The following is a 13761-nucleotide window of genomic DNA, read 5'->3' on the forward strand; positions in this document are numbered from 1 at the left end:
GATTGAACGCATATGCACCATAGATAAAAACATGCACACTTCTCTTTTCAACAACACTTGCGATATTTTTTGTACAATCTTTCATTTCGTTGGAACTTTCTTCCTGAAGCATGAATAATGAAGAGCGCACAAACCATACGGAAATAACAGCCTCTCTACAAACAAATGTCATGTTCACAGTTGAAATTATTGAAATTGAATAGTTAGAATGAAAAATGATCCTATATTTTCGGTTACAAAGTTTAAACAATTGAATAATCAATGCATCTAGATAACTTGGAAAATTGGACGGTTCTCATATAAGGATAAAATATTCTTCGAATTTCTTTTTATTGAAGTTTGAACACAAGTCACAGAAAAGAAAATCAGAATCAATGCAAAAGAGTAATGGGTTGGATGTCTTGGAGCTACCCCAATGGTCATTACATAATTTTGTTAATAAGCGGACAAAACTGATGAGAAAATAATAATTGCGGGATACTTTGATGTCTCCGTATAATGACCACTCCTTTTAATATTTCCAAAGAACTATATATGATATTAGTCAAATTTGGCCCCCATACGCCACTTTTTAAAGTGTTTCAGGTACATTAATTTGTGTTATACTTTAGAATAGTTGATTTAAAATATGTTTTTTAATTATTCATTTTCATTATATGCACTCACTGGCAGTATATGACGCTATTTTTTGACTTCAATCAAAAACAGACAAAAATTGACATTTTTCATATCTTTTTTCGAATGGGAAATATAGAGCGACTCTTTGAACAAGAACGAACTTTTTGTCACTTATAAGTACTGAAGAGATATACCTTTGATGAAAATATTTTGTTTGTGCAAGCAATCGCTCAATGTTTTTTTTTTTTTTTTTTTTTTTTTTTTTTTTTTTTTTTTTTTTTTTTTAGAAAAACTGCTTTAAAATAAGCCGTTTTATGCTAAGTATACAAAAATGACGGTAAAAGGTTAGATTTATAATGTCATATTTTTAAATTGTGGACACTTAATTAAATAAAAATAAAAATTATGAACAAACTTCAAAAATATTTGTACATATAAAACAAACAATTACAGTAACCTGACTATGTTCATTTAAGGGAGCATTTTTTTGCTCAAACCATACATAGTTGTTTATATAGTCCTTTGAAGATCTTTGATACATTATTTTCAATAATAACTATATTTCTCTTGTAGCTGTCATGAATATAATAATTTTAATTTTAAAAAAAACACGCGAGTAGAAGTATCTACATTAATTATTACAGACGCTGGTTATCATCGACAGCGTAAAAAGTTCCACACTCCTTATGTAGACAATTATATTGTTACTTGTTTTGTTTACATACCGAGGAATTGTAGTACTGTAAGCTCTGTAACTCGCTTATAACTCAACAAATGACAATCAAATTTTTGTTGCCAATTGAAAATGCCTTACTGAAGCATTAAAAACATTATAATCGAAAAAATAATTTTTTACCAAAATCGTGATCATGCCCCTTTAAACTTTTCAGAGGTCTGTGGCTTATATAGGGGTTGTACGGAAAGCGGTGCTGAAAGAGAAATATGGCGGACAATGCCTTATTACTAACGGTGTTCAGATTTAAAATACATGGTTCAATCTTTTTACGCATGATTTATTTCACATTCTATGTATGGCTGTTTATCTGACCACGTTTCATCATCGAATACCCCTTTAAAAAGCTGATATATAACCCCACTTAAGACCTCGTATGAAAAATGACTGGTAACTCATCATCCAATAAGGCTGAAAATATAGAGGCTACATGAAAGCATGTGCCAGACTAGGTAAAGACTCGAAAGATATTTTCAAAGAACTGTGTGATGTGTATGGAAACAAGTGTATGTCATTGAGACAAGTTTATAAGTGGGTTAAAAAATTAAAAAAATAGCCAGACAGACCTTAAGAATTAGCAACATCCTAGTGCACCTCGTACGGCTTCAACGGATGCAATACTTGAAAAAATAACAGATAACATTACTAATGATGGTCGATTAACCATTAAACAATAGCAAATTTAGTAGGCATTTCATCGGGGACAGTGTTTACAATTTTAAAGAAACACATTGGCCATCGAAAGGTTAGTGCAAGTTGGATACCTCATTTATTAACAAAAACCGATTGTGGGTTGAAATGAACCTCAGAGGAAAATTGATAACAAAATGCGGTTGGCTAAAAAGGCAAAACGCCCTATTATAGCAAATTGATGCGAACGTACAAAAAAGTATAATACAAAATATTTTAAAAATTGAAGGTCCTGTATTTCAATTTCCTATTCCAAAAGGCCGATCAATCATCGGACATGTACATGTATACAAAAATTATGTGCTGAAGAAAGTAAAGAAACGTTACGAAAGGAAGAGACCAGAGTCTAGAATTCGCATCTGACTTCTTCATGACAACGCACCCGCACATAAATCACAAATTGTGAGACCAATTTTAGGAGACGAAAAGTTTTCTGTTTTGCCCCATCTTCCCTTTTCACCCGAGAAAAAAGAATGCTTCGGGCTCTGCCATTTATCAGTACATAAATACCATTTCCAAAATATATGATATGAATGCATTCCAAGCTTGGATAAATCGGTTAAAATTATGTGTGTCTGTTAAAGGAGAGTTTTTTGAAGGTAACCATTAAAAAGTTTTTTTAAAATATCTTTTATATTGTGTTATATTTGTTACAACGATGGCATCATTTATTGGACGCCCTTCCTAAGTTTGGTTGGAAATGGCGTACACGGAAATTGTGTAAACAATTCTGTCTCTTTCTAGAGGAAAACTTAGTATCGACAGTGTTAAATGATATGCATATTTAATCAAACAAATACACTTTCCTTGTATGTTTTTTTTTTAATTTGAATTATTTAACATGATCATTGTCAGCGAAATTTCGATTTTTCATATCTATAGCTAGTATTTTTAAGCAGAGACATTAGTTTGTCGCTTAGTTAGTCAGCGCGACAACAATGATAAACGTGGACATATTTCTTGTTACATATCTCTCTATTAGTAGTGCTATGTCACAGTGGTATGGTCTAAGGCCTGACTCCCTTTTTACCCCTATCCGCTGTAAAGAGCAATATGTCGCTAGTTTGCTTCATTGTGCAGCACTTGGAGGTGAATCAAAAGATGTGAGGTTTTCCTTTAACCTTGAACATAAATATTGTCGATGGAACTGTACGAATACCTTCTTAAACACAACTGAAACACAAAACAAAGACTGGAGTCTATATGGTATGTTTTATTTCGAAAATAACATAACGTTAAAGTTCTGACATAGAGGAAAATAAAACGGTACACTAATAATTAAGAAATAACACATTTTGTGTTTTAACATAATTGAGACAAATTGTTTTAAAAACAGTTTTGAATGAAAATTTATCTTTTAAAGAATACTTTGCTTTGATACCTAGTTTTTGTTATTTTGACAGTCATCAAAGAGAAGAGAAACGCAGCTCTTTTGCGACCATCCACTGCATCTTCTGTGTACAGTAATGGCCCGTCTTTGTGGGGTACCCAATATGCTACTGATGGGTTACATTCATTTAACACATATAACCACATATTTGTAAGTCAATTGGAAACATCTCCATGGATTATGGTAACATTGGACGGACCACTACTGTTATCATTTGTCCGAGTTTACAATAGAGGAGACTGCTGTGGTAAGTTAAGTTTGCTCTCATGTCTTCCTCCTTTTCTGCATTTTCAAAAGATTTTTCATTTGTATTCTTTATCATGTTACCTTTCCGTTGAAAACAATTACAAACTCGTTAAAAAATGAAAGGAGATTTAAAATCTCATTTATTACCTATTTTTATAGGAGAGAGATTTCATGATGTTGCGTTTGAGGTGTCCATTGACAGAGCTTCTTTTGAACAGCGAGGATTTTTCCGAGGACCAGGGGTTACTGGGCGGATGGAGGAGGTTCTGTTAGACTACCCAGCAATAGGGCAATATTTTAGAATGCGCATAACACAAGGTTCAAGTAATTATCTCAACTTTGAAGAGATTGAAGTTTACACACCATATTAATTTTTTTCCTTAATAAAAACTGTTTGATTTTGTAAATTCTAAATTAGTGTTATTCAAAATGAAACTGAATTGGACTTTACCCATTGCTTAAGTTAACACTATACTTGGATTTGAAAATTAAACGTATAAAGATTATGTGAAATGTTGAAATGTTCATCAGTAATTGTAAATGTGGATCACCTTTTTTGTGTAATTACTAATTACATGATCAAACAAATAAAGACCAATTTTTCATGTCGATCTTTTTTAACAAAGCAAAATATTAATGTGATAACAATTTTATGGGTTTTTCGTTAGAAAAGAAATTAAATCAAATCTGCAGAATTTCAAAATATTAGTCAAAGAAAACAAATATTTGTACTGTTCAAGTTATCGGCTAAACTGAGAGTTCGGGTTTATAGAAAGCAACTATTCGAGATTTTTTAATTCGGTCTTCTGTTACGAATAAAGAAAAGTAGGTTTGCTTGAAACATTTCTTGAATTTGTTTTAAACATGAGCTTAAACGATCATTGTTTACCGTTGATTTACATCTTTGCACTTCCAGCAGTGGGGGAAGTGACGTAATAAGATAGAAATAAAATATTACCTCACTGTGATACGTTATTATATCCCTTCTTTGATTTGGCACATAATATCAATACATATAACATGTATAAACAAACAGAATAAACTAAATTCCGATAGATTTATAGCGCAGTTGATCGCCTGATTGCACAATTATGTATTGAATAGTGTACGATTTTGTGTATTACCGTATGATAACAAACGAGCAATTTTTTTGAGTTTTGATTATGTATAATAACCCATACGACCTTTTAGGCTGACCCCACAAGGGACATAATATTCAAATTATATTTTGAAGAGTATAAAATTAAGATGTATAGGGATTTTACTATGTTATTATCATGAAGCCGATAAATGGTACAGTAAATCGTAAAAACTCGGCAAATTCGGGGCGTGATAAAAAGCAGAAACAAAAACAAAAAAAACAAGTTGTTCGGGATTTTAATTAATGATATAATCTAGTCGATGGATAAATAAGGAGTTCACCAATTAAAATATTTCAAGTTTTATTCCAATATATCAAGAAATAAGGAAACACGAAAAGAAAACGTAAAATTTTAGCCGATAACTGGTACAGTGCCCGTAACCTGTTTACGTTTGTACCGCTTAAAATACTAGTAGACGGGTAAGACATTATTCACTTAATATAATTATAGCATCGTCAATAGTTAACTGAGTTTTGAATATAATGTGTACAATCGATTATAATTGAAATGATGCACAGAAATATAATGTCTATACGAACAATCTCAAAAATATTTAATACTTATGAATTTCCATATTCAAATATAAATGAGTTGTTCCCCTGTTATTTTTTCTAAAATAAATAATATTGTATTTATTTCCATTTATTTTTGTCAATAAAGAAAAATGATTCATTGAAAAGACATAACTTTGTTTAAATGTGAAGGCTGTAACTGGTTGATAGACGTGTATAGTGTAAAACAATGAAAAAATGTTGGACAAGATTGAAAAATGCGTGTCAATGTCTATAGTAAAGTATGTACGATTCAAGCCATTTTTTTAAAACAAAATTAACACCATGGGCATCTTATTTTAACAACTTTCAGAAGTAACGAACAATTTAGAACATTCTTTGATGTCAAATTGAACGCATATGCACCATAGATAAAAACATGCACACTTCTCTTTTCAACAACATTTGCGGTATTTTTTGTACAATCTTTCATTTCGTTGGAACTTTCTTCCTGAAGCATGAATAATGAAGAGCGCACAAACCATACGGAAATAACAGCCTCTCTACAAACAAATGTCATGTTCACAGTTGAAATTATTGAAATTGAATAGTTAGAATGAAAAATGATCCTATATTTTCGGTTACAAAGTTTAAACAATTGAAAAATCAATACATCTAGATAACTCGGAAAATTGGAAGGGTCTCATATAAAGATAAAATATTCTTCGAATTTCTTTTTATTGAAGTTTGAACACAAGTCACAGAAAAGAAAATCAGAATCAATGCAAAAGAGTAATGGGTTGGATGTCTTGGAGCTACCTTAATGGTCATTACATTATTTTGTTAATAAGCGGACAAAACTGATGAGAAAATAATAATTGCGGGATACTTTGATGTCTCCGTATAATTACCACTCCTTATAATATTTCCAAAGAACTATATATGATATTAGTCAAATTTTGCCCCCATAATTCGCCACTTTTTAAAGTGTTTCAGGTATGTTGATTTGTGTTATATTTTAGAATAGTTGACATAAAATATGTTTTCCATCTATAACTATATTTCTTTTGTAGCTGTCATGAATATAATATGTTTTAATTAAAAAAAAACACGCGAGTAAAAGTATCTACATTAATTATAACAGACGCTGGTTATCATCGACAGCGTAAAAAGTTCCACGCTCATTATGTAGACAATTATATTGTTACTTATTTTGTCTATGTATAACGTCGTCTTTGTAGTATAATTTTTATGAAATCAATACACGGGAGGAGAAAATCAAAAGACTTAATTTAGAAAATACTGTTAGCTTCTTCATGTTCGGATGACAGCTTACAGCCATCCGTAAGTGGTAAAAGGTACTATTTAAAACACATCGTAATATGCATATCGATAGTAAAAATCGACTCTTAAGGTGGATTTCTCATCTACAAACTAAATTATTTAACATTAACAAAGAAACTCCATTTATTATTTCAATAAAATCAAACTCGATTTTGCATTTCGGTTGGGACAATTATTTATTTCTACAAGACTATTAAAGTGTTACGAATAAATCCACTAAGTCAACGGGCATTAAAACAATGATACTTTTGGATTTACATGTACTCCTTTTTATGTATCTTTCTATTAGTACTACTGTGTCACAGTGGTATGGTCTAAGACATGCTTCCCATTTTACACCTATCCGATGTAAAGAACGGCGTGTTTATAGTTTGCTTCAATGTGCAGCACTTGGACGCGAGTCTAAAGATGTGAGGTTTTTCTTTAACATTGAAAATAAATATTGCCAATGGAACTGTACTTACATATATAGAAAACAAACAAACGACAAAGAATGGAATCATTATGGTTTGTATTAAAAATATTATATATGATAAGTTTCGGTAGAGTTATTAGTTCCAAACACATGATTGTTTTAATACAATTAAGTTTCTACCTCTTTTTAGGGGTAGACGAAAAACGAAACGCGGCTTTGTTTCGACCATGTAGTGCGTCCTCTGTTTTCAACAATTTTCACCATTTTTGGGGAACCACATTTGCCACAGATGGAGTGTACTTGATATTTGAGACTACACAGGTGTTTGCTAGTGGTTATGAAAATGCTCCATGGCTTACGGTTATTTTGGAGGGACCGCTAGTTATATCCTGTGTCCGTGTTTTCAACAGATTAGACAGAGATGGTGAGTTGTTGTGTTATTTCTATTAATAGTTTGTAAAAGAAATTACCCAAATTACCATCAATCTAATATATGACGAAAATTAACTCTAACTGTTGTTTTTATAGGACAGAGGTTTCACGATGTCGCTTTTGAGGTGTCAAATGACGGAGTTTCTTTTAAACAGAGAGGGTTTTTCAAAGGACCAGGAATGACTGAACAGGTGATGGAGATTCTGTTTGACTACCCGACGATAGGGCAATATGTGAGACTTCAGATCACTCAAGGTTCCAGCAATATTCTCAATCTAGTTGAGATTGAAATCTACACAACATATTAGATACTCTTAGTTTACAAAGAATTCTAAATCTTATTCATTTTAACTTAGGTTGCAATTGCTTTATTTGAAAATGAAACGGCAGATAAAATGTGTACATTACATAGAATGTTAATATAATTGCGTGTTTTGATGAAGCAGCTCAAATAATGCAGAGTGTAGTTGCATTTACTATGATTAGCAATATTTCGTAGACGGACTCGTGTTAAGGTATCCTTTTGAAACATACAAAACTACTATGCTCACCAAAAGGAACGAACTTCTGTATTGGCCAATGCAGCTTGCTTTTATAAATTGATTAATATTTATTAAACAAATGTGAAAAATATAAGCCTCGATTATTATTATTATTTTTTATATAATTGTAAAAACTATATTCTTGAACAGCATGTGCAGATAGTACAAAAACTATTTCACGGTTGGATAGTTTTTCCTAGAATAGATTTATGACATTTGATTAAAAGCCGTTTTAAGTTAAGCTGTTTGCGGAATTTGGATTATGATATTTATTATACAATGTAATATATACATACTCACTGGCTATGAGGACAAAAGCAAGTTTATTGTCCCCCGAGACAGTAACTGTTTCCTGAGGCAAAGCCGAAAGACATAGTTGCTGTCGATGGGGACAATAAACTTGTTATTGTCCAAACAGTCAGGAAATAAGACTTCGTATAGTATTATGCCTTTGTTTGTGATTTAGCTAGCTCTCAGGTGCATTTAGGTCCGTTAGCTCAAACTATATCATGAAATCCCTGCAGATATTTTGAATTTGAACGGGTAAGACGTGGTGAATTCATTTTTTAAAACTTACCTGCTAGTTTTGATTTTTGTTTACGCGTCGATGTAAATAAAAACTGTTTTATTTATCGCTACGTGCTCGATGCGTACATAATGCTTGAAGGTCTTCATCTTTTACTGCAAATGTTTCATTGACCTTTAATTTGTTTCTATATATCGTTTCCATGGACACTGCCGAAAAGGAAATCGGGTGGCCATCAGCACTCGACAAGGCGGCAGTCAATGAGCCCCCACTCTGATCTAGAATATGTAGGCAATCCACACAGTAGTGCCATTGCGTGATCCTTATCTGCGCGTACAGGCGGATAAATAAACGACGCGCAATTAAGACACCCAGCAAAATCGTCCCCACGACTTCGAATTTTTTTTCTCCAGATAATTGAGTCTTATATATTCCTTTGCCGAGTGGCAAGTTACAATTTTAGTTAGGCTACAATGCCTCCATTTATTTAACAAGTCACTGTAAAATGTTTTAGTTTCTGATGACCAAGCATAATATCTGTCAGATATTAATAAAACTCTGTCCCGGGATATCCGCGATTTATATATTGCATAGTTACATGTATTTAGTCGATGTTTATTCAAACCTAAGGGTATAAGACTTGTTCGTTCTATTAAAAAATCCCCTTTAAAACGTCCTTCTGCCTTGACTTTTTTTATACAAGTATACGAGGTACTGGCACTGTACCAGTTATCGGCTAAAATTTAACGTTTTCTTTTCGTATTTCCTTATTTTTTGATATTTTTGGATAAAACGTGACATATCTTAAATAGTGTACTCCTTATTTATCAATCTGTTAGTTTATATCATTATTTAGAACCCAAAAACATCTTGTTTTGTGCTTTTTAGCACGCTCCGAATTTGCCGAGTTTTATGATTTACTTTACCAGTTATCGGCTTCTTGATAACAATAGTAAAATCACTGTACATGTTGATTTTATACTCTGCTAAATGTAATTTAAATTATGCCCCTTGAGGGATCGGACTAAAGTCGTTGGGGTTATGATACATTATAAACAAAACTCATAAAATTGTTCGTTTATTATCATACGGAAATACACCAAATCGAAGACTTTTCAATACATAATTGTGCAATCAGGCGTTCAACTGCGCAAAGAATCTCTCGGAAATTAGTAAATTTCTTTTGTTTATACATGTTATATGTGTTGATATTATATGTCAAGTCAAAGAAGGGATATAATAACGTAACACAAAGAGGTAATATTTTATTTTTAACTTATTACGTCACTTCCCCCACTGCTGAAAGTGCAAAGATGTAAAATCAGCGGTAAACAATGATCGTTTAAGGTCATGTATGAAACATATTCAAGAAAATTTTTAGGCAAAATTACTTTTCTCAATTCGAAAAAGACGATGAATTAAAAAATCTTGGATTGTCGCGTGCTAAAAACCCGAACTCTCAGTTTAGCCGATAACTGGTCTTAGCCGATAACTGGTACAGTACCAGTATAGGGTTTTTGTATTGCATCGGACATGGGAATGTCTGGATGATGGTGTTGATGTCCCGAGTGCTTTCATATGTTTCAACAAATACCATCATAATTTTTTCGTTCTTGTCATACCCTCTTTGTAAATATAGACGACATATTTCAAGTTAGAAATCTTGGAATTTCCCCTTGTATTTATTTCAATCGTTATGTGTATTTTGTTACATTATGTCAGTGACAAAAACTGAAACCTTGGACAGACTATAAATATAAGGCAGCACTGCAATGGCCTACAAAACCAAGACTTAATATGTTGACAATAATCAAGTGTAAAAATTTATTGCCTACAAATTCATAAATTTCATTTTTTCCCCCTTAACACTCCTCGTGCATAGAGTCACTGTTTAATAGACTGTATTTTTTAGGCCATGCACAGTTCATAAGATCTTGATTGGCCTGAATACGCCAATTGGTTTTGCTTGAAAAAAAAAAGATGAAAACCACAGTGTGTCATCGCTAAGGTTGATATAGAATTATGGTCGTCGTACATGGAATTATCCCTATATAAACAATAAATCAAGATAACAAATGTAAATTCTCCAGAAAGTACGGCAACTAGAGTGTGTGTGTGTGGGGGGGGGGGGGGGGTGCGGGATGGGGGATGGGGGGGGGGGTCAACTAACAAAATACAGTGTTATTCAATAATCATGTTGATGATTCCTACAATTTAGAAAACCTGATCTTCGTGTCCAAAAGTGTATGCGAGTCCTGAATAATCAACTCTGTTATTATATTACAAATTTATAGTGTTGAATTTTTACTTTATGTAGCTGCAAATTGTGCATTTAAGGTTTATTTAAGAAAAAAGATGATTCAATTTGATAAAATAAAATGAAAGATTTCTAATAAAGTGTATGTCTAAATTTTTCAAATTGTGACCTATTCACTAATACTTGGACCCCAAACAGAAATTCAAAGTTTAATATCGGAATAAAGTTTAGAATTTGACCTTCAAACTTATAATAGCAGGTCTCAGAAGAGGTTAAAAACCCAATAAAGGAATGTAAGGGTTAAAACTTCAAAAAAATGTTTATTGATCTGTAATGCTCTCTATAATTTGCAATGCTATTTTGTAATAAAGCATTATAATCCTAATTGTTGAAACAACAACCATTGAAACAACTCTGTTTTAAATATTTGTATTTGATATTGTAAAGCCGCTTTGAAAAAAAAAGTTTTGGCCAATGTTACTCAATTGAGCGATGTGGCCCCTAGCCTTTTGTTTTTTACTATTATATATACCATAAACAGATTAGTGAATACTTTGATATCAAATTGATTGCACTAGAGAACAGTCATCATTAATGGTTAAATAGTATAATTTAGAATGCATGCAATGAAATCTACATCTCATTTGAAAAGAAAATGGCTTTTAAGGTCGATCTATCACCAACAAACAATATTATTTAACATTAACAATGAAAGTCCATTTGTTATTTGAATCAAAATAATTCGTCATTTCGTTAGATATCATTATTCATGTAAAGACTGTAATATCGCTAATGGATTCAATTTGGCATCGCACTTCAAAGCAAAGTACATTGGACAGCGTCAAACGAGGGCACTTACATTCAGCAAGAATTTTTTAAGGCGCGGTATCGGCTTATAAAGTAATAGAGATTCTTATGAATATCCAACTGTTGTATGCTTTGATTGTGAAGAATTCAAAGTACTACAACGATTCCCTTAACATTTTAGATCTCATATACACAAAATGTGAAAGACAAGTACTTAAAGTAGTCCGCGTGTCACAATAAGTTAAGAATGGTTCGACGTTTACATAGCGTTTCACATAATTATACAGAATTGATTTTACTCTACATGACTGTTGTAATCAATGTCAATTATAAGCAGTTAGAACGGTAGTGTATGTATTTAATTCAATGAGTATAAAATTCTTCCTGGAGGAGAATACCTAGATCATCCAATTGCAAGGGCAAAGAGTTCTACAATGGAGGCTTCAAAGACACCTAAGCAATGCAGATCATAACAAAGCAATGTCTCTTAGTGTTTCTCCCACGACAGGAAATGAATATGTTTAATGATTTGCCTTTTTGTAAGGGGATTTGGCCCAACCACGAGACTCCAGCAGTGGTTTTAAAGATCATGAAACTAATATTTCATATATCAAAACCAGTTTATTTTGTCATAGAAATGCTTACGTGAGTAAAATATGATATTAGGTTGAAGTATCTCAAAGGTTTGAATAAACTGCCTCTGAATTACTATACTTTTGGGCGATTAACGCAGATGATACTGTCTAGTGTGGCGTATAGACACATGATATATGGATACAAACTTAAATCCTTTGAAATCAAAAATGAGACAAACTAAATATCAGGTACAGATATACACATGTCCTATCTAATACTAGTACTTGAATTAAAGTGACTCGGTTAAGAAGGTATTTACATGTATAATTAGCAAAATGTTAAGCAAAACGTGTTGGAGACAGAAACTTGGGACAGACTATAATAAATATAAAAGTAATCGGGACGCAAACACGTTATTAAAAGAATTGTGTTACAATTTTAATGAGGTAAACACTTTTTTTTTGTAAATACTGCGTCGAAAAACTGAAATTAAAAAAAACCAACTGGCTGAATATTTAGAGGAGCGGGCTTGGATGAAAATCAATATTGAAATTGACTATACATGTATGTGTCTTTATTTCGTCTCATAACATTTGACTGAAAAAAAATAACAATCTTTTTCGGCTTTTGACAGTCTGTTCAATATGCAGTGTATTACTGCAACTTGGAATATTTTCATTTTTTGCATAATCTATTGTATTACATGCCAATCCTCAATCGCATATAAACTTGCATCGGGGTTTTTATATAAGACGGGGGAGGGGCGGTTGTGTAGTGCGTAGTTTTTCTATAAATTCTGTTTTTTACGTCAAATATGACCTACTATTTGGATTCTTTAATTTGAGGAAAATAAAATGGCAACATATGTTTAAAATGCAATTAACTTCATCAAAATACGGGTCTTATTATAGCAACATGTGGCAATTTATGCAACTCCTACTTATTTACAGCTGTTTTAAGGTACCTCATCACTACACCTACACTTTTTAAGACACTACGTCACAAGATGGCGATTTAAATGTTTTGTTGAACTGTTTATATGTATATCGTCGTAGCTCAGTGGTTAAAATATTGGGCTTCTGAACCGCAGATCATGAGTTGGAATCCGCCTGGAGTTTTTGTTCATGGAAACTGAATTAAATGTTTGAAAATGTAATTTTTATCCTAAATTGCACATTGGTTTGCCTATGAGACTTAAATAATTATTATCCATTATGATATCTATCGTAATCAAGTAATTTTCTGCTGATTTTAGGAAATATTTCACGGTGTAGTGAGCCACCTTAAATGCTTTTGTTGCCTCTGAGTCTTCTTTCTACATTTTCAACATGAAATAATTATGCTGCTTTTTACAAAAAGGTGGAGAGAATACACTGAGATAACAAAATTTGCACTTTTTAAATATATTTTTTTCGGAGAAATATAAGTCCAGAGACATGCGATGTTGTTTTAAATACTTCTTTATATCATATACATATAGTTAATCTAAAGTTACTCACAGGATTTGTTTTGGATTTGTAAACAAGCAGATATATGTAATAAGGAATAAATC

General features: G+C 32.2%; 2 protein-coding genes across 2 annotated transcripts; both read left to right on the forward strand.

Annotated features, from left to right (window-relative positions):
• Nucleotides 1-2977: 2977 nt before the first annotated feature.
• LOC128190245 (uncharacterized) lies at nucleotides 2978-4263 on the forward strand. Its single transcript, XM_052862253.1, has 3 exons — nucleotides 2978-3247; nucleotides 3445-3678; nucleotides 3837-4263. The coding sequence occupies exons 1-3, from the start codon at nucleotides 2980-2982 to the stop codon at nucleotides 4046-4048; spliced, it is 714 nt and encodes a 237-aa protein (XP_052718213.1). The 5' UTR covers nucleotides 2978-2979; the 3' UTR covers nucleotides 4049-4263.
• Nucleotides 4264-6830: 2567 nt separating this feature from the next.
• LOC128180015 (uncharacterized) lies at nucleotides 6831-8081 on the forward strand. The gene is made up of 3 exons (XM_052847823.1): nucleotides 6831-7161; nucleotides 7260-7493; nucleotides 7598-8081. The coding sequence occupies exons 1-3, from the start codon at nucleotides 6894-6896 to the stop codon at nucleotides 7807-7809; spliced, it is 714 nt and encodes a 237-aa protein (XP_052703783.1). The 5' UTR covers nucleotides 6831-6893; the 3' UTR covers nucleotides 7810-8081.
• The last annotated feature ends 5680 nt before the right edge of the window (nucleotides 8082-13761 follow it).

This window comes from Crassostrea angulata, chromosome 1 (assembly GCF_025612915.1).
Source record: "Crassostrea angulata isolate pt1a10 chromosome 1, ASM2561291v2, whole genome shotgun sequence".
NCBI lineage: Eukaryota > Metazoa > Mollusca > Bivalvia > Ostreida > Ostreidae > Magallana > Magallana angulata.

What these genes read in the sequence shown, in the direction of transcription:
- LOC128180015 (XM_052847823.1), top strand. Translation starts at nt 6,894, where the DNA reads ATGATACTTTTGGATTTACATGTACTCCTTTTTATGTATCTTTCTATT. An exon ending in CAAAGAATGGAATCATTATG is followed by an intron (nt 7,162 to 7,259) that starts GTTTGTATTAAA and finishes ACCTCTTTTTAG; the next exon opens with GGGTAGACGAAAAACGAAAC. An exon ending in CAACAGATTAGACAGAGATG is followed by an intron (nt 7,494 to 7,597) that starts GTGAGTTGTTGT and finishes TTGTTTTTATAG; the next exon opens with GACAGAGGTTTCACGATGTC.
- LOC128190245 (XM_052862253.1), top strand. Translation starts at nt 2,980, where the DNA reads ATGATAAACGTGGACATATTTCTTGTTACATATCTCTCTATTAGTAGT. An exon ending in CAAAGACTGGAGTCTATATG is followed by an intron (nt 3,248 to 3,444) that starts GTATGTTTTATT and finishes TTATTTTGACAG; the next exon opens with TCATCAAAGAGAAGAGAAAC. An exon ending in CAATAGAGGAGACTGCTGTG is followed by an intron (nt 3,679 to 3,836) that starts GTAAGTTAAGTT and finishes CTATTTTTATAG; the next exon opens with GAGAGAGATTTCATGATGTT.